The sequence below is a fragment of the Myodes glareolus genome, chromosome 17 (genome assembly GCF_982192425.1).
Source record: "Myodes glareolus chromosome 17, mMyoGla1.1, whole genome shotgun sequence".
Taxonomy (NCBI): Eukaryota; Metazoa; Chordata; class Mammalia; order Rodentia; family Cricetidae; genus Myodes; species Myodes glareolus.
In genome coordinates, this window is record NC_142042.1 from 1,466,269 (window position 1) to 1,486,559 (window position 20,291).

The window sequence follows — 20,291 nt, forward strand, 5'->3', positions numbered from 1 at the left end:
AATATGTAGTTTAATTGTATTATTGAACTCTCATTTTGGGGGCTTGGGCACATTAACAGATTAATCCATCTGTATAGGGCTTTTGCTGTTGGATAGAATTTAAATTGTCTACATAATTGTCTTAGGACCTTTAGATTTTATCTGAATACACAGATTAGGCTTTAAAAGTAGGCATACATGTGGTTTTGGGCTTAAGGAGTTTTGGACAAGTGAGATATTGAACTGACACTACATAGCAACATTTTTTGATATGGTTAGCATGGCACATATTGGAACCTAGAGCATTTTACCATACAGGTAAGGAATGTGCCATGTTTTACCTATTCTCTCTCTCTCTCTCTCTCTCTCTCTCTCTCTCTCTCTGTCTTTCTCTCTCTCTCTCTCTACCTCCCTCACTTCCCCCTCTTCCCCAAACTCCCTCTACACACATTTCCCCTGTGTATTCAGAGACCTTCAGAAACATTCATATTCATGTCATGAGTCAGCAAAAGCCCTACTCTTGATTCCAACGTAATATTTCCTTTACATACTTTCCTTCTTTTAATTTTTACAAAATTTGTATGGTAGGTGTAAAGAAAATCATAGTGACTGTACCATATTATTAACCCCTAAATCAAACTTTTTTTGTCTTGTGTATCTTGATTTTTCTGTGTGCTTTATAGTGAAGCAGCCGACACGAGTCGTTGTTCATAAAACAGCTTTTGAAAGTTGAGAGCACACCCCTGGAGAACCGACTGTGCTTGCTTACGTTTGGTTCATGACTTAAAAATCGAGTACAGGTGATGAAATCTTGGCAGTGTTAACAAAACAGTAGTGTGTATTGTGCTATTTTTTTTTACTCTAGAAACTTAACCATTGTAGAGAAAAAGGAAACAAATTTTCACACATTGAAGTTTCATTCTGACATAAATTAATGATAAATAATCATAGAGATCAAACTTTATATTTTAGCGAACATAAGTACTTTCAACAAACTCAGGTGGTGTATCAGGGAGACATTTTTCTGGGTGTTTTTGTGTGTTTTCTGTCTTAAAAGAGGGTGTGTTCTCATGCTAGAATGTTTCTCTGCAGGAGTTATTCCTGATGAGACTAAGGCTTTGTCTCTATTGGCACCCGCTAATGCAGTGGCAGGTCTTCTGCCTGGTGGTGGACTCCTGCCTACCCCCAACCCACTTACCCAGGTACATACGCTGTTGACTTCTGGAAGGGTGGTCATATCTGGTGTGATGTAGTGATTGGCAGTAGGTGAAATTCATCATGGGTGTGTGGAATGTAAAACTGTAAGACATTCCATGTTTGTGTTGGTTTAAGTGTGCTGTAATAAAAATTGTGTCCGGAAGAAGAAGACAAGTTCTTAGTAATATATATATATATATGAAATAAGGGATGAGTAGTGACTCGGAGGAGATTACTACACATCCGGGGAGAAACAGTACTGCAGAACAAGAACACAAAGAAACACAAAGTTTTGTGCTGAGATTTGCACTTTGAAAGTATGCCTGAGTATTTCCTTGGGGAGTCTGCTCTAGAAGGTAGTGCTAAAACTCACTGGGAGGACAGGACTCAGCCCTCTACCGCAGTGTCCATAAACAGTCAATTGACAGCAGCCAAAAGAAGAGTACTTAGGGTCCTATCATCATCATAGCACAGAGCAAGACAGAACAGCTAGCAAGTGTGTGTATTAAAGATACAGTGAGTACTTAAAATTGGCATACACTAAGGCTCTGTTGAAGGGTTCATTTTTCTTGTAAATTTTCAAAGGGGTAATGTTTTATAAAGGACAAAACACTAGCCATTATATGAACAGGTGTGAGAAACTACAGGTCACAACGCTTATTTCTGTCAGTATATATTTTACTGGGACATGGCTATTTTTTGTTATTTGTATATTGTTTCTCATATCGTATAGGACAGAATTTGAACCATAGCAGTAATGGTTTTATATCATTGAGCTGTTGCAGCAGTACACATGTAACCTGTAATACTGTCTGATCCAGTACAGAAAGCTAAGTTTGATATCAGAAAACCTTGACCATTGCAGATTGGCGCTGTTCCCCTGGCTGCATTGGGAGCTCCAGCTCTTGACCCTGCCCTTGCTGCTCTTGGACTTCCAGGAACAAACTTGAACTCTCAGGTATATCTCACTACCTTTCATCTGTAAGCTTGTTTTCTTAGAGGATGGTTTCGTTAATCTTCAGTCTGCATTTCAAAGTAAGGGTTGGCTGCTTGTGTTGGAGTAATTTTATTCTGTTAACTTGTTTGAAAGGAATTTAAATGACGACTGAATTACATCAATCATTAATCCTTTACACATTTAAAAAATACTTTGTTTCAAAGTCCTTATTTTTTGGAGATGTTCTGTTGTAAGGAGTTTTGGATTTTGTTTTCTGGTTCTTTGAATTATTTTCCCTCTTACGTCTTTAGAATGATCAAGAGCTGATTCTGTAAATCCAAGCTGCTCAGTCTTGCTCTGGATAACTTGCTGCCTTCCTCTTCACAGCTGTAGCCACAAACATCACCTTTTAGAATTAATAGCTTGAATTTGTTATGGATGTACACAGAGCATTACACTGCTGTCAGTTTGTCCTAGAACTTTAAAACACACTAAGAAAATAAAATAGCAATCACTTATCTCTGTATGCTCATTGTACTTTTTTTCTCCTTTTAAGTCTCTTGCTGCAGACCAGCTGTTGAAGCTTATGAGTACTGTTGATCCCAAGTAAGCTTTCTCCTTTGTCTCCTTGGTTATATACTGTGTGATTGTCTAGGGAATACTTATTTTGTTTCTTGTTGAGATAAATCTCACTATGTAACATCACCTTGCCATTTATTCATTGTATGATCTAGCCTGGCCTCAAACTCCTGTCTTTACCTCCCAAATGCTGGGATTCCAGGCAAACACCGCTAAACCAATGAGTGAGGAGAGGTTACTGTTAATAGAGAGTAGCCATTCTTAGGACATAAATCATATGTTACATTGTAGAACAGATAGAGTTAACAGAAGAAAGTTAACCATTCTTAGACATTCTTAATACACTTTTATGTATCGCATTGTAGAAACAAGAAAGGAAATCCAGAAATAGGCCCCAGTATTAAGGGGTCTGTTTTGGGTGTTTCCAGATAGTTGTAAGTAGCTTGTTACAGAGTGATAGCATGAAAGTTGTTTTGATGATTCATACACATTAGAGCCAGCATGGTGGTACACACCTTTAATCTCCACAGTTGTGGGACTGGGCAGAGGCATGTGACTAGCCTGGTCTATATGGCAAATTCCAGACCAGCTAGGGCTACATAGTAAGTACTCAAAAAATAAAAATTAAAAAAAATTCCAATAAAATACACATTTTTCTGTTGTCAGTATTAAGCATTCATTGCTAACAGAGTATGTGCACTCAGATGGGGGAAGTACAGGGTTGCCACAAAGAGAAAACTTGGTTATTAAAGCAGAGGTTAAGCCCTCAGGGTGGTGCCAGAAGGAAGCACCTGTTAGGTGACTAACATTGGCGTGTTGGTTCTGCAGTCACTCTTGCACAGGACGTGGAGTTCGTTTCTATGTGATGGTGACGTTGATGGGGCTTTTTCCTCATAAACTAAATTGAAGCTGTATCCCATGTCCCCTGAAGTTGGTTAGAGTCACATTAAGGTGGGAGAGCATGGCAGGGAAAGGACGTGTTTGGTGTGGCTTGACAGCTGCTGTCCTGCAGTCCAGCACACCAGCAGTACCATTGAGCCAGGGCCCTATTTATAGCCTTGGCTGGCCTCGAGCTCATGGAGATGTTCTTGCCTCTGCCTCTCAGGTGCTAGGATTAAAGGACTATGCCACCACACCCAGCACTCTTTAAAAAAGGAATTTTTTTTTTTAAATCAGTTTGGCCAGGTACTTTGCATGCATATAATACAGTGCAGTGTGTGTGAAGGTTAAGACAGTTTTAAGGAGTTGTTTCACAGTTAGGAGATGTGGCAGCAAGAATGTTTTGCCTGCTGAGCCATCTCAAGGACTATTTGTGCCGGTTCTTAATGACATTTCAGTCTCCCCATAGATTACTATTGTCTAGATTTTTGGGTTTGTTTAGGTTTTTGATTTTTTTGTTTGTTTTTTTGTTTTGCTTGGCATGTGTTAACAGTTAAAGGCAGATCTTAAACCTTTGTTGTCAGGATTTCATGTGCATTTTGTGAGATTTGGGCTACTGTCAGTTTCTCCCAACCTGCAACCTAAAAGGTAAATTTTAAACTATTTCTTTTCTCATTCTTTGTTTTAGATTGAATCATGTAGCTGCTGGTCTTGTTTCACCAAGTCTGAAGTCAGACACCTCTAGTAAAGAAATAGAGGAAGCCATGAAGAGGGTGCGTGAGGCCCAGTCCCTGATTTCTGCCGCTATTGAGCCAGGTAATGTGTTCATACACATTTTCCTTGGATGTTGGTTGAATTGTGGTTCTTCGTAAAGCTAGTAATGGCCTAAATGTAGAAGTTGTTGAATAATGTTCTTGGTTTTTTTGTTTTGTTTTCGTTCTTGTTGTTTTAAGACTTTCTGTAATCTGATAGATAAATCACGTATAAGAGTTTTTCAATCAGGTTCTTTTGGGTGTGTGACATGAGAAGGAACCTGCGGGCTTGTGGATGCAAAGCAGGTATACCACACTAAAGTAGCTCTGATAGATTGTCTTTCTGAGATTGATTAAATACATTGTCTTAGTGTGTGTATGTTACGTATATCTGAATCTGTGGTCATGGAGCACATTTTGCCAATTAAATAATTGATTCAAGGTTTTTTATTCTTATTCCTTAGTAAGTGGAAATGTTCTTATTTATCATTTACGAAGTAATTTTTAAGTAAAAGAATAAACTGATAGCAGATACTTTAAGGGTATCATCTGATAAGGCGTTAAGTAATTGATAGGGGTCTTAGATGTACAGCTGGGTTCTTTAGAGTTTTTTATGATTTAATTGCTGCTGTTAAGAACTGAGACTGAAGTGACTGTGATTTGCCTAAAATGAATTTTGTGATAGGGCTTTATTTGTGAGATTCACAGTAAAATAAAGCCTGTGAATGAAATGACCTAAACTGAATTGGTGGCATCATTTTATTGGCCGTGAGCGTGTGAAAACAGCAGTAGCTTTAGTTGCCAAAGGTCTTGAAGAAAGAAATTTGGTATGTTGGGACTGAGACAATTTTACTTAAATATTTGGTAGAGCACGTTTGAAAATGGCAGTAGAAGAATGGGAATGTATCAGGAAAAAGCTAGCTTCCTAAATTCAGTCAGATTCTTCTGTCACTGAGGTACAGTGACAGGATAATGAATCATGGCTTTGGATTAGAATTTTTACAAAAATACTTAGGAGGTAAAGACTGTTCTTGGAACCCTAAAGATACCCACACACAAACATGTGTGATGAGAACATTTCATTGAGTCAAATTGAAAACATTTATATTCGTACTTGAATTGAACGTATTTTTGTGGAACAAATTCCAAAAGGAAAAAGGATGCAGTAGAACCTTCTAAAGAACAAATCAGAAAATCAAAAAATTAAAAAAGATAGCCTTTCATATATTGACTTATGGGGTCATTTGGGCCCTCCAGAACAATTCAGATTAGATAGTGGAGGGAATCTTAGCTAGCAATTACAAATTGCCATAGGATTTATTGAAAATTGAGGTAATTCATACCACTGGAGCAAGCTTAAGCTTCCTGGTGAGTCTGGTATATAAGATGATCACTTACAGTATTTGAGGGTATCTTATAAAGACAAAGAATTCTGGGAAGGTCAGCAAGATGGATCAGTGGGTAGATGTGCTTCTAGACAGTCAGAGAATGGAGTTTTATTCCTGAATCTCACATATATAACTCTGGTTAAGCACTTCTTGGTACAGTTTCCTTTTCTTTTAAATCCAGACAAGAAGGAAGAGAAGAGAAGACATTCGAGGTCAAGGTCGCGGTCAAGGAGGAGGCGAACCCCTTCGTCCTCCAGACACAGGTTAGCAGCTTCTGTCCCTTAAAGACTACTTCCTGTATAAAATGGGTCTCATCATTTATTATTGCTGTGAATCCTCGAAGGGAAAGTTGCTTTGAGTATATTAGGAGAAAGGTGTAAGGTGAGCAGGTGGTTCTTACTTAAAACCAAAGCAAATAAAGACCTATCACTGGGGGGGCTGGAGAGATGGCCCAGTGGTTAAGAGCATTGCCTGCTCTTCCAAAGGTCCTGAGTTCAATTCCCAGCAACCACATGGTGGCTCACAACCATCTGTAATGAGGTCTGGTGCCCTCTTCTGGTCTGCATACATACATACAGACAGAATGTTGTATACATAATAATAAAATTAAAAAAAAAGACCTATCACTGGTAGGAAAGGTAGAAAACAGTGAAATGCCATACTTGTATGAAAAGAACATACAACTTGAAACGTGTTCTATTTTTGACTTTGGAATTGTATGCTGTCTGCCTGGCAAGAGTTAAGGCTAAATCTGTTCTCATCTTGCACATTAGTTACACACTTTTGTGAATATGTAAATTTCTCTGCAGCAGAGTAAGTCTCCCTCCAAATTTTGGAGTCTCTAGCTTTTCAAAAAGATAAAGGCAATGTACTTTAGTTTATGTGGGTTATATCTGACAAATTGAAGCTGTCAGAAATAGCTAACCCATCTCATTTACAGAGCTTTGAAGAAAAAAAACTTAACCACCTCCAAAACACCTGATAGTGAAAAAGGTTTGTTATACTTCACCAATCTAAAGTTATAGCTTAGTAGAAGAAACAGGATTTTGTATTCTAATTTTTACACTATATTTTTGTTCACTTTTGTTATTTTCTTTTGCTAGGGCAGGCTGTTATTTGAAATAGGGTCTCAGTACTTAGCCTTAGATGGCCTGGAACTCATGATGTGGACCAGACTATTCTCAAACTCATAAAGATCCACCTGCTTCTTCCAAGTCCTGGAATTAAAAAGACCACATTACCATGTGTAGCTCACATATTTTTAATTCTTTAAGAATTTGATACAATTTATTTTTATCATAACCAACCTTGTTCACACATATTTTAAAACCAGGTTCATGGCTACGCAGTTAGAAAAAGGAGAGTTAGTTTTAATATTTTCAGGTAATTATAATCATGATTTCTGACTGCTATCCAGTTCTTTGACAAGGCATTTGATATCACCTCAGATTTCATCAGAATACCAAAGAATCAGAAAACTCTTGCCTACCAGCATCAAGTTTTCATATTTTTTATTTTCTCTTAGAAGCCAAATTTTATTATTGACAACAGATTTGTTTTCCTTAAGGGATGTGATATGCTTCATTCATCTTCAAGAAAACATCCTTCACATATTCAGTTTAGATTACCTATATCTGTTGGTTCTTGGGCAGTTATGTTTTGTTATGGAGTCTTCTGGCATCAGCTTGTAGAGTGCATTGTGCACATGCATAGACGTGAGCATATTCATTAAAAATTTCTGAGGTCTAGAAGATAGCTGGGCTAAATGGCGACAGCAGCTGAAGGAAGGGGAAATCTTCTACAGTGTTTCATACTTAACTCATCTCTGAGGTGAGTGTTTTGTGCATTTTAGATCTCTACGCACATGTATTACTCGTTTACATTTTTAGGCGGTCACGAAGCCGGTCAAGGAGGCGATCACACTCAAAGTCCAGAAGTAGAAGGAGATCCAAAAGTCCAAGACGGAGACGATCTCATTCCAGAGAGAGGGGTAGAAGGTCAAGGAGCACGTCCAAAGCCAGGTATATTTGTGTAAACAGAGAGGCAGCAGCCAAAGTTCCTGAAACCCCAGTGCTATGCTTTCCATGTTACAGCCTAGGTAAGGTATGGGTAGGGGCTAAATGGAAAAGAAGCTATGGCTTGATTATACTGTTTCTGGTTTTCTTGTCTCTTGCCAAGCTGAAGGTGTGACTTTTTTACATTTTTAAAAATTTTATGTATATGAGTGGTTTTGTCTGCATGTTTGTGTCTGCACCATGTGCATGTTTGGTGCCCACAGAAGCCAGAAGAGCTAACTGCTAAGTCTCTAGCCCCTGTAACATTTCTCAGTAATAAGTTCTTTTAGCTACCCTTGTTACCTACCCTCTTGTCTTGTCTTTCCTCTTTCCATTCAACCACTGACGTGGGTCTGAGTTCAGGACTCCCCGGCCTCCCTTGTGATGGGCCAAGGAGCTCCAAGCAGACACTTAGTTCTATATTCATTTATCTTCATGTTATCATCAGTGATTGGAAACATTCCTGAAGGATCATTTATGGTCTATACATGGAGCCATATTAGAGAAAGTCTTTTCTTCCATGATCTGACCTATAAAATTTACCAAGGACTTATAAAAATACATTTTTTTTTTAAATTAAAACTAGTCTGGGGACTGAAGAGATGACTTAGCAGTTAAGAGTACTTGCTCTTAGAGATGACCTGGCTTTGGTTTCTGGAACTGACATCAAGTGACTCACATCTGCTTATAACTTCATATCTAGTACATCCAACACCCTCTTCTGGTGCACATAAATTCATGCAGATACATACAAGTTTAAAAATAAGCAAATGCATCAGAGAAGACATCTTTTCACTCAAAGATGGGTTCTTTAAGTCAATGGGCTAGTCTTGAAAAACTAAGAATATAGTAGTTTCCTTTTGCTCCCCGCCCCCAATCGTTTATCACTGGTGAACACGTACCTTAACCGATAGGAAAGGAACTGTTTCCATACACAGAGAATAGTCACAAGGGAAGGACCAGTGTTAAGTGAGAGCTATATAAATTCAGGTGTATTGATGGGTTACTGAAGGAAGGTCATTGTGGTATAGCACACACAGAATGTATGGTATGGTGTAGTGGAGAGTATACACTGAAGCCCAGTAGGAGAGTTGGTGATAGAGAAGATGAGTGCTGTACTGGAGCAGAAGAACCAGAGGAGGAAGGAGACAGAGTGGAGAGCACGTGCTGGGGGATTATAGAAATGAGTGGGAAGGACCTGCAAGGAGTTGTGCACTTGAGTGTGGTTGTGTACCTACCTATCCATTGTCACAGGAAAGTATTTGGATGCACTGATTAACTCAGTATGCAGTAGCAAAAAGGGGTAGAAACTTTGGTTAGTCTGTGATCGGTGTTCTCTGAAGGAGTGGTGATTTGTTGTTTTCTGACATTGTGACAGAGCTCAGGAACTTGTAATCAAGTGAAAAGGACCCAGCGACAGCGATTAAACCCATTGAATTCTGCACCAAACACAAGAAACTAGCCAGCATTCTAAATACTTTCTTAGCATTTAGGCCACTTTACTATTGGAGGTAATTTCTAGGTGACCTATCAGAAAATATGAGGCTTAGAGAAATTATTTTATCACACATAGAGTGCGGTTACATAGAATGAAGTGTTAGTTCACACTTTATTATGTTTGTTAGAGACAAAAAGAAAGAAGACAAAGAAAAGAAACGTTCCAAAACCCCACCAAAAAGCTACAGTACAGCCAGACGTTCTCGGAGCGCAAGCAGGTAAGGGCACCTCCCTGGGGCCTGGCGGGGGGTGACTGTTTTTCTCTAGGCCACAGATGTTCAAAATACCTCAACGTTGAGAAAATGAGACTTGGACAAGTTTTGATGACTGGCGCATACTGCATTGTTAGGGTAGTTTTGCTGTGATGCTTAACCATATTCATGTATTTTTCTCAAGAATGTTTACTTCCCATATAGTGGTTTCATGATAAATGAGTGGGAGGCATTTTAATGTTCAACTCCAGTTCAATCAGATGTAGTTCAGACGTGCTTGGACTTATCTTATATGAATGCCCCAGAAGGTCTGTGCCATGTTTTTCAAAAACTGAAAAGTAGATTTGGAGAAGAAAATGAAAATAAGTTTTGGTGGCCTTGAATTTGGCACTGGTTCTGGTGAGGCACAGAAAACTGCAGCACTAGATGAAAGGCTATCTTTGCCTTTTAAAGAACCACCAAATTGTATGGCAGCACCCATAATAAGCCTAGCTCTTAGGAAGCCAAGACAGAATGCCAAATTCAAGGCTAACCTAGACTGTATTATGTGACCCTGTCTCAAAAAAATACCATTATGAAAGTAAAAACAGCCAGGTGGTAGTGGCGCACACTTGAGATTATTTTGGCCTAAAACAACATTGTGAAGCAGGCAGGTCTTGCACGGTAGAAATTTCTAGTGGAGCTGGTGAGACCACACTATATTTTAAAGCCTAGTCTGCACATTTGTGATTCTAGGGAGAGACGTCGGCGGCGGAGCAGGAGTGGTACAAGGTCTCCTAAAAAACCCAGGTCTCCTAAAAGAAAACTGTCCCGCTCACCATCCCCACGGAGGTAGGGGTATCAATTGTTTATACTTTGAAGTTTTTAGACTGCTACATTCACTTTGTCTTTGGGGGAAGTACAGATATTGTCTAGAGATTTTCAGTAAGTACTTTTGGGGGGGGGGGTAACATTTTTTAGGCCTGTGTCCAGCTTAAATTCTTACTTTGAATGCCTGATATTTCAAATTTGGCTCTTTGTGATCTTTCTATTGAGCTTGGTTAAGCTCCAGAGTTAAGACCTATTGCCTGCTTAGGAATAAAACTGCCGGAAGTTCCTGCAAAGTAGCTCTCATAAGCACATTTTAACTGTTCTTTCTAGACATAAAAAAGAGAAGAAGAAAGATAAGGACAAAGAAAGAAGCAGAGATGAAAGGGAACGATCAACAAGTAAAAAGAAGAGGAGCAAAGACAAGGAGAAGGAGCGGGAAAGGAAGTCTGAGAGCGACAAAGACGTCAAAGTAAGTACACAGGCCAGGGTGCTGCCACTAAGGCGGCTGCCACTAGTTTAAGAAGTGCTTTTCCTTTGAAGAAGCTTATTTTCCCATTCTCCTTGGCAAAGCAGGTGACACGGGATTATGATGAAGAGGAGCAGGGCTATGACAGCGAGAAGGAGAAGAAGGAGGAGAAGAGACCAACAGAAGCAATGTCCCCTAAAACCAAGGAGTGCTCTGTGGAGAAGGGGATGGCTGACCTGCGAGAGTCCAAAGTGAATGGGGATGATCACCACGAAGAAGACATGGATATGAGTGACTGAGCCCCTGAAGCTGGCTGCAGATGGGCCTCGGTATCATTCCTCATGATACCTAATGCTGTGTGTGTTCATCTCACCTAGGTGTATACAGCTGCACATTACCAATGGCTGCAGAACACCCAGTTGTGATCTCTAGTTCTTTACAACAAAAGCTTTTAGAAAGTGGTACCTGGGTGACCAGCACTGCCATGGTGATAATCCATTTGCGTGACCAAGCAGCTGTGCAACTGCTGCTTCTAACACAAATGAACAGCTGCATGCATCTCCAGCAGGCATGGATTTGTCTCTGTTGTATGATCCTCAGTGCGTTCACTTAGAGTATTTCTAGAGTTTGAGTCCTTGCCGTGATAGAGCCATGTAGGGAATGCACTGATTGCATGTTACCCCAAATGTCATGAAACCCTCCAACACAGTGACCTACTTAATGGTCTTATTTGTTGACATGACAAATTAACATTCTTAGAGTTACATCTGGAAACAAGCATTTGTGATAGATAAGCCTTTTGAGCCTTGTGGCTAAATTTTTGTGGCTTTGTTTAACTTTCAAAGGTTATATATGCACTAACCTTTTTTTGATGGCTAAGTAGGCTTTAAATTACAGAAAAAAATTTTCAAATAAAACTGGCTGTAAAATATGATGTTTTGAATTAGAGTTGTTCACATTTTCATAGCTACTTTTGTTCCCAGTAATTTATTTCACATCTCTACCAGTGAGTACAACCTGCTTATCTAGCCCATCACTAGAAGAAAATGACCTCGTCCTGATTTTCATTTTTCAACTTTTTTTAGTTTTAAAGCTCACTGTTTGAAAAGAGGAGGTGGTGGTGCATTTTAAATTGACCTTCATGTGCTTTTAAAATATGACAAATCTTGATAATGTACTATTATTTGATCTCAAGTTGTACAAAACCAATAAATTTGTGTTACTTTGATTGCAGTAGTATCTTATGCACAGTGATTCCATGTTATATGCAGACTAGGTAGGTAACTGTTTTCTTAGTTACAGAAGTTAAAAGCTTCACTTTTGTGCAGTACAAAACAAAAGTAGGCTACCGTCTGTGCCATGTTGATGTACAGTTTCTGAAATTGTTTTACAGGACTTTGATAATAAAACCCTTAAACTCACAAGTCACGCTCCTGTAGAACTGCATTGTGTTTATTCACACGTTGATGTACGTCATTACTTCATCAGTCTCCACATCAGTTTCTTCCCTTCTGCATGTTCAAGCATAGTAGCTACCACCTCAGGGTAGATACCCGCAAAATTGTCAACAGAAACCTGAATTATGGCTTGTGTTTTGGATGAAGGACTGGGGTCATGCAACAGTGTCTTGGGGGATAAATATCTCACCTATACCTAGTAAATTTATATTTTCATTGAAATTACGGAAATTTGCCTTTTCTGAAATAGTATGGAAGTTGTTAATCGAATGTTTGTATTGTATTGCCATACTAGATAATGGCTAGTGTTGGGTGGCTGAGAGATTGAGACTGGGATTTGTAGTATTCAAGTTTTGAATATAAATTATTAAATAAATTGAATGCTCTATAGAAAAGTAGCATTTGTACAGTTTGTAGTTGAGTAACTTTTTTAAAAAAGATTTTATGAACAGGAATTTGGTCTGTGACAAATGCATCAAATTCCATTCATGATCTGAATAGCCAGTACATTTTTAAAACAAAGCTGAATGTAGGTGACATTTGCTTAAAACTTTAGCTGATAAAAGGACCATGTGGTGGCATGACCAGGTCTGTAAGAAACAAGTAAAATACTAGCAGTTCCCAGAGCAAATCAATATCCAAAGTTCATTCCGTTGCCTGTGACCTCTTAATGCAGACATTCACTTTTCTACAGTTTCAGTTTAAAACTAGTGCTAGTGACTTAAGATGTCACCAGAAGGCAGCTTTATTTAGGACACTTCTTGGTTGGTGCTGCTCTGGCAGCTCATGCCTCTTAGCTGACGAACAGTTGGATCCAAGTGGACACTGCCACCACATTGAGTTCTCTTCTGTATTTGGTGGTAAACCAATTTTAAAAATAAAGTGGTTTTGTTAGAAAAATATTTGTCCTTATTTATTTTGCTTATTTTTAACTTCAGGCTATGTAATTTGCAAAAGATGATGGCCCCATGGTAAGTCTCAATGAGCTAGGGGACAAGCATGGGCTGTAGAAGCCATCACGTTGCCAAGATAAGCCTGGGTTGGTCGATGGCAGCTCATATTTTAAAACTTAACGAGTAACAGAGAAGTGCCAGAGATTGCACCACCAGGTTCGAGGTGTCCAATTCTCTTTGAGTGGCAGCTACACCTTGGGAAGATGAGTGGACTATGTCTGAGAAGGTAAATGTAATTTTTAGTACTGGATGTAAAAAAACAAAAAAACTTAATTTAGCAAGCTCCCAAATTAGTGTCCGTCATTACACAGAATCAGTATAGCAGCTATCAGAAAATCAAAAGTTTTAGTCTTTAGAGAGCGGTTTGACTTGACTGGGGTTTTGTTTTTTGCTTTTTTTTTTTTTTTTGTAACCTGGTGCTGCAGGTTGATCTGCAGTGGAAGGAGGGGTTGGCTGCTGGAATAGGCTGGATCCCACATGGCAGACTGAAAATGCACACATCTTGGTACTTGTGACTTTGGAGCATGGGTTTCCTGCCAGGAGGAAGACTAGGGAGCTGAAGACATCTCAGAATGGGTACACAAAACCTGAACTTCACATTGCTGTCCAGAACCCACCTCCCAGTCAGCATTGTCCTTCACTTGGAAAACATCAAATAACTCAGAATAACTGACCTGACTGAATGCCCGCAGACTTGCATGCACTGAGGGTGTGGCAAAGGGGTTAGAAGTACTGTTCAGAGTAAGCTGAAAGGAGCAGCTTTTTGTTTTTACCTGGAACTAGATTTTAAAACTGACTGCAGACATGCTGTAAGTGTAAGAAACTTGTAAGTGGCAGCTAATGCTGCCTGAGGTTTATGTCACAGAATGTTTTTTATAAACATTCAGCTTCAGAGTTTACGAGGCCATGCATAGTTTTGGCTGAGCTTCATTTTGCTAGTTCTTTGTGATCCTGTCCCATTCTATGGACAAATTTTGATTATTAGTTGTCTGCAAAGTGGGTCCACTCTCCACCAGTCTCACTGGACTCAGAACCAGATCTCTATCTGCTGTAGACTTAATGGAAAGTAGAGGTTGAGCCTAGCATCTCAAACAAGGCAAGCACAGCCCAGGGTGCTGCATCTCTATAACCACTTCTAACCGATTTTGACATCTTGATCCTGCTGCCTCAGTCTCCCTGATAGCTGGAGTGAACTACATCCATGTACCACTACACATGACTTGAAAACCCAATTTTATTCATGAGCTTTAGTTTTGCATTCAGCTGCTTGCTATTAGCTAATAATCATGTAGGTTTCCAACCACCAACATGGACTTAACTCAGCCATGGCACCACACCTTTTATTATCTGCAGCCTTTTTTTAATTCTCTAATACAATTACTGCAGTTTCCCCTCCTCCTCTCCTAGCAGCCCCCTTTCCCCAAGCTCCTTTCTCCCCAGATCCACTGTTCCTTTCCCTCAGAAAAGAGCAGGCTCCCAGGGTATCAAACAAATATGACAAAACAAGTTACAGTAAGACCAGGACCATACCCTCATATCAAAGCTGGAGAGGCAACCAGTGGGAGGAAAGGGGACCCAAAAACAAACAGGAGATAGCCCCCACTCACAGAGTGTCTCACAAGAAGGCAAGCTACAAAATCAGCATATATGCAAAGAACCTAGAATCATACAGGCTCCCTAACTTGTCACTTCCATCTCTGATCCCCCTATGAGCCCTGGTTAGCTGATTCTATGCGGAGTGTTTTTGTGGTGTCCTTGATACGCCCCCCCCCCTCCCCACTCTGGCTCCTAAAATCCTTCTTCCTCCCCAGATTCCCTGAACTCTGCCTAATGTTTGGCTGTGGGTTTCTGTATCTGCTCCTATCAGTTGCTGGATGGATGCAGCCTTCTCTGATGATTATGCTAGGCTCCGGTCCACAAAACTGCAGCTCTTTGCCCAAGAATGTCTACTAAGGACACGTCTCAGGAATGGTTTCTTGAAGATGGGGAACCATATTTACAGATGTCACCTAAGTGACGAGGTATCACACCTTTCAGGAATTGGGCCCCTACTACTTGTTTAAATTTTTTAAATTTACAATATAGAATTTTACCTATCTACATTTCAAAAGTGATCTGCATGTGAGACTGTAAAAAAAATACTGATCTTAAATAATTTCATTAACAGGATTAAAAGGCACATCATGAAAATCTAATATTGTGAAAAGTTTATTTGCATTAATTATTAACTCCTTTTTTCCCACCATCGTAAGAGATACAGTTTTCTTTGTGATGATCAGAGAAAAAATATTTTGGAATGGAAAATCTGATTCTACTATTTGTTAGAGAAAAATTAAGTCTTAAAACAATCCAGTGCAACAATTTTCAGTAGTACAATCCAGTGCAACAATTTTCAGTAGTACAATCCAGTGCAACAATTTTCAGTAGTACAATCCAGTGCAACAATTTTCAGTAGTCCTGCCTCCAGTGTGATCCAGCAAAATAGTCACATAGTAAGAAGTTCTAAGTCTCAAGCTACAATTTACTGGTTTGTACTACATGGTCTACAGGGCCAGGGAGCCTACAGCAGTAGTGGTCACTGCCTTTCTGAACCTCAGACCTTACAAATGACAACAGAACCTAAGTCACTGGATCAGTCATTATCTAAATGCCAAGGACCAACAACTCTCCATTCCATCAAGCTAGCTCTGGGCTTCCCAGTTATTAAAATTATCTTACTGGAGTGGTTAGGGCTTTGGATTTTTAACTCTTGATTATTTTTCTTATAAAAAGTAATAAAACAACATATGCAAGGTGGTTTCACTATGTGAGATGTAACCGTACAGAGATAAATATCTGATGGCTGATGCTTTGGATTTTCTTAAATAAGTCATCTCTTCAATAAAAGTCTCTAAAATATTGGTAAAAGTTTAAACTACGGGTCACTCTATAACAACCTGACAGGTGCATCCTTGACACATTTCATCAGGACACATTTATAAATATTTAGATAAGTCTTTAATACAACATGATTCCTTATGACTCAGACATTAGTATCCCTAATTTATTTTTATTCATGGACCTTCAAAACATCTTGTAATAAATATGAAAAAATTTAAGTGCAAAAATGAGTAATGCATGATTTTAACACTTTGGAGACAGAAATCAGTAAATATTTTCCTGTGACTTAAAAAAAAATAAGAACTCAATCTTGCATGTTTCTGGACTTTTAGCCTATAACAAATATATTGTAGCATATAAAATGTTTTTACCTTATTTTGAAAGCATTACATACATAGTTGTCCAAAATATGTATTTTTAAAATCGACACCAATGCACTAATATTCCATTAAAAATAATCTTGACTTATGTGCACTTACTAGAAAGCAAGTTTAAAAATTTGGAATTTGTTTAAAGTGCTGATACTTAGGAGAGGGCTAGCTGTAAGCATGTTACCGTACCTATCAACACAACAAGAACCTTTAAACTCAAGGTTAGGAAAAAAAAAACCAAACAAACAAAAAAAGAGGTTCTATGAAAGGAAGATCAGTAACAAACAGTTTCCACTGAAAAGGGGGTTCAGGTAAAACAAAGAGCACCACGATGAGCTGCACACAGGTGCTGGGGGCACCGCATTCCCTGCAGGGAGCACTCCCACTGGATGCATTGCAGCTGTAAATGCAACTGTTACTGAGGTGCTGGGGGGCGGGGCACCGCATTCCCTGCAGGGAGCACTTCCTCGGAATGTATTGCAGCAGGCTGTAAATGCAACTGATGATTACCATTGCTCTGTTCACCTCAGAAAACTCATTTCCTTCTAGTTCACTGAACATTCAAATTACAGAACTATACACAATAATGAAAACAAAATTTAAAGGAACATTTATACATGCCGCCCTGGATAGAGGTGACGCATTTCAAAGGGTTTCATATCTCTTAAGACAATGAATTTACATTAATGGTCCAGGAGTGTTTTAGATATAGCTATAGATATATGCATATATATTTCAACAGGAAGTGTAAAAATCTTTAAAAAGAAATCACAGCACTCACAGCTGCTTTACATAGGAAGGTCTCAGGGTCACTGGTGTCAAACTATTACAGACAGGAAGTGACTTTAAAAAGATGAATGGCACATCAGGAAGCTTCGGACATTTTATTAGAGGTCCGTTTCTCATCACATCACTGATGTGTCGACCCTCCGCTTACAGAAGCAATGTCCCTGCCACCTGGAGTCTCTTGCTCTTCTGGATCAGTTAAAGGTCAGGAAAACGACTCGGGTCTTCCTTGTAGTCTTCAGGGATGGCAAAGATGGACCCATCAAATTCATCACATCGGAACTCCTGAAAAGTCACAGTGGCTGTGATCGTGGGAAACACAGGGATATCTGGAGAACAAATGGTGAGACACTGTCAGATGCCATCTGTGACAGTCCACTCAAGTCCATTTCCAGAGGGACCCAATACACACCCACCCAAGCCTGTGCAGTGGACTCCAGTGGCTTTCATAGAGGAACACAGCCCTGGTTTCTCTTTCAAGTGACATTACTTGAGCACAACAATCATATAAGAGTTTCTGGCCAAAAGGGTAAGTGAATCTGGAGAGTATGTTCACCCGCTCTACTCATTTGATTCTCCCTGAGTTCCTGGGGACAGCATAGGCCAGGCAGAAGCTGGTCTGATTCCTAACCCTCTTTACTCAGGGGCCCGAGATTTCATCCATGAACAGCCTCTGAAGTAGATCTATCCAGCCCAGGAGTCTAGTCAAAGTGAGAAACACAGTAAAGTTGCTGTTACACACTTAGTATTTTGTTTGTAGAATATTCTCATGCCAGAAACATGAAGGGAAGGTTTTCATGAGAAAATTGTCACAGGCACCCTGGACCTCCCAGTTTCCACGGCTGTCTATTTTTGGAGACAGTCTCAGAGAAGTCAGCAAACTCAGGCCTTCTGGTGAACTATTCTGTATAGTTTGTAAGACTTTTTCTAACATAGATTTCTTTTAAAATTTTGCTCATTTCTTTAAAAAGTTTAATAATTTTACATTTAATGCTATGACCTTTGACTTCTGTATAAACTGAAGTAGGGAAGGTTCATTTCCCCCCATCCTTTGGGTTGTCATTGTTATAGCTTTGTTCTTCGAGACAGGGGTTCTCTTTGTACCCCTGGCTGTCCTTAAACTCAGAAATCCACCTGCCTTTGCCTCTAGAGTGCTGGGATTAAAAGTATGGGCCGTCACACTCTGGCTAGCTGTTTCCATCACTCTCACCATGTGTAGTAGAAAATTCTTAACTGCACTTTGTCAGACCAGGAATGTGTTAAAAGAACTTCTGGTTCCTCTGACCATGAGCATACCCTGCACAAGTCTGCTGTGCTGGAGACGTGCCAGAGAGACATGGAGTTAGGATCAACCCACGGGGAATAACTGCGAATACATTATGGTTGATTCTTTGTCAAAATAGTTCAGCTGTTATAACCGAAGTCCCACCTCTTAGGGTCTCTGCAGGAACATCAACCCAAGAATCACAAAATAGTCCCCGCCCTGAGAAAGAACATCAGAAACTGAATGCCACTTCTCAGCAAGTGAGAATCTGTTGAAGCTGGAGACATACCAGGTTAGAAGTCAGTAAAATTATCACCTGATAACAACGCTGCTCTGATACTCCAGCTCCACAACTACCAGACAGTGGGTTCTTGCTGCAGAAGGCACTCTGTGGCAACTGCTAGGAAAGCTTAGTAAACTGATGCAGAATTCTACTTCCTGACTTCCAATGTGAATGCTAAATGGTTTGTTTCCTGCAATCTGCATAGGAACCAGTGTGCAGCAAAGGTTTCTTAAATTTCTCCTACTGGTGCTGTGCAGTCTGCACCTGGTTCAATTATGTATCTCTGTGCTTCTTTATTTTAGTGACTTAAATGTTCACACACACTCTCCTGCAGGAGGCGCTCCCATGACCTTTATATTTCATTTCATTTAAATCACAAAGAAATCAAAATCAAATCTGCTACTGTTATTTCTTAGGCATTTTAACAGAAACACCAACGCACTTAAATAATAATTTTTAAAAACCTTAATAAAAATGAAGCAACTGGTACATTCATTGCCCTTTAAAATATATCTTACTAAATTTGATTTTAAAAAAAAAGAACACTACAATTATACCTGAATTTTGTCTTACCTAATTTTACAGGAAAGCCTGGAGGAAGCTTCATTTGAACAAATTCTCTAAGCTTGTTAAAGTGCTTGAAGGGTGCTATTACTTCTAGAACATTCAATAATCTGAAAAATGAAAGAATAATGTTTTCATGGTTTATGTCCTTAAGGTTATTCCTGAACTGCACAGCTCAAACAAGATAAACCTGTTTATCTGAGGCAGACTAGGTTCTCAGTCTTTCTGGGAGGCATCTGTTTTCTTCTATTTTCATGACTGACTTCACTTTTAGGTAAGAAGGGTTAATCTTAGTAGTTAGGATCCTGACTCACATAAATTTCAGATCACATAACCAACCCCTTTGCCTAGATCCCAGAGTTCTTCAGTGTCCTATACAACAGAGTCACACAACAGCTCCTTCGAGCCTCCGGCTGGGCTATTCCAACACCTACTATTACTTTTCTTTCAAGGGGGCGTATCTTCCAGTACCTTGCTGTGTACGCAACAGCTAAACACACATTAAACCTTAACTGCTTTGCTTTCCTGAGTAAGCAACAGCTGGACACACACATATCACACTATTTTCTTTAACTTACTTTATTCTGGGGCTGAGAGTTGGTCCCATGATCTTGTGTATACATGGTCAGCACTTACTGCTGAGCTTAATCCCAGCACTTTTTTTTTTTTACTTTTTGAAAATTCTTGAGACATATATAGTCTCAATAACTTGTCCAGGCAGGCCTTGAAGTTCTGATCCTCTTGCCTCAGTCTCCAAATAGCTGGGATTGTGAACTTGAGCATAATTTACCCTTTCCTGTGTCAAAAACTATGGGTGATTGATTGCTATGCTTTCTCTGCTCAAATCCCTTAAATTTGTTTCTTAATAACTGAGAGCTAAGCTAGAGGGGCCATGGTAAAATATTTGTCCAACATGAGCAAGGCCCTAGTTTCAATCACACGAGAAAAAAATAAAAAAAAAAAAACAGCAAAACAAAACAGAA

General features: G+C 39.4%; 2 protein-coding genes across 8 annotated transcripts in view; one reads left to right on the plus strand and one right to left on the minus strand.

Annotated features, from left to right (window-relative positions):
- The window catches only part of Srsf11 (serine and arginine rich splicing factor 11), a 28,354-nt gene extending 16,180 nt beyond the window's left edge, over window positions 1-12,174 (plus strand). For 3 of the 6 annotated variants that reach the window (XM_048453512.3, XM_048453508.3, XM_087897457.1), the window contains 10 exons: window positions 1,072-1,181; window positions 2,042-2,134; window positions 2,670-2,719; window positions 4,260-4,387; window positions 5,893-5,974; window positions 7,601-7,732; window positions 9,391-9,480; window positions 10,189-10,305; window positions 10,615-10,753; window positions 10,855-12,174. In XM_048453512.3, coding sequence (XP_048309469.1) covers window positions 1,072-1,181; window positions 2,042-2,134; window positions 2,670-2,719; window positions 4,260-4,387; window positions 5,893-5,974; window positions 7,601-7,732; window positions 9,391-9,480; window positions 10,189-10,305; window positions 10,615-10,753; window positions 10,855-11,049 — 1,136 coding nt within the window. In that variant the 3' untranslated portion in view covers window positions 11,050-12,174. The remainder of the gene's footprint in view (window positions 1-1,071; window positions 1,182-2,041; window positions 2,135-2,669; window positions 2,720-4,259; window positions 4,388-5,892; window positions 5,975-7,600; window positions 7,733-9,390; window positions 9,481-10,188; window positions 10,306-10,614; window positions 10,754-10,854) is intronic. The other 3 variants (XM_048453509.3, XM_048453510.3, XM_048453511.3) reach the window with 3 other exon arrangements.
- A 3,178-nt stretch (window positions 12,175-15,352) lies between these two features.
- Ankrd13c (ankyrin repeat domain 13C) overlaps window positions 15,353-20,291 on the minus strand; it is a 50,004-nt gene continuing 45,065 nt past the window's right edge. For both annotated transcript variants that reach the window (XM_087897456.1, XM_048453724.3), the window contains 2 exons: window positions 19,318-19,418; window positions 15,353-17,526 (listed from right to left, as the gene is read on the minus strand). In XM_087897456.1, the coding sequence (XP_087753582.1) occupies window positions 17,396-17,526; window positions 19,318-19,418 (232 nt within the window). In that variant the 3' untranslated portion in view covers window positions 15,353-17,395. The remainder of the gene's footprint in view (window positions 17,527-19,317; window positions 19,419-20,291) is intronic.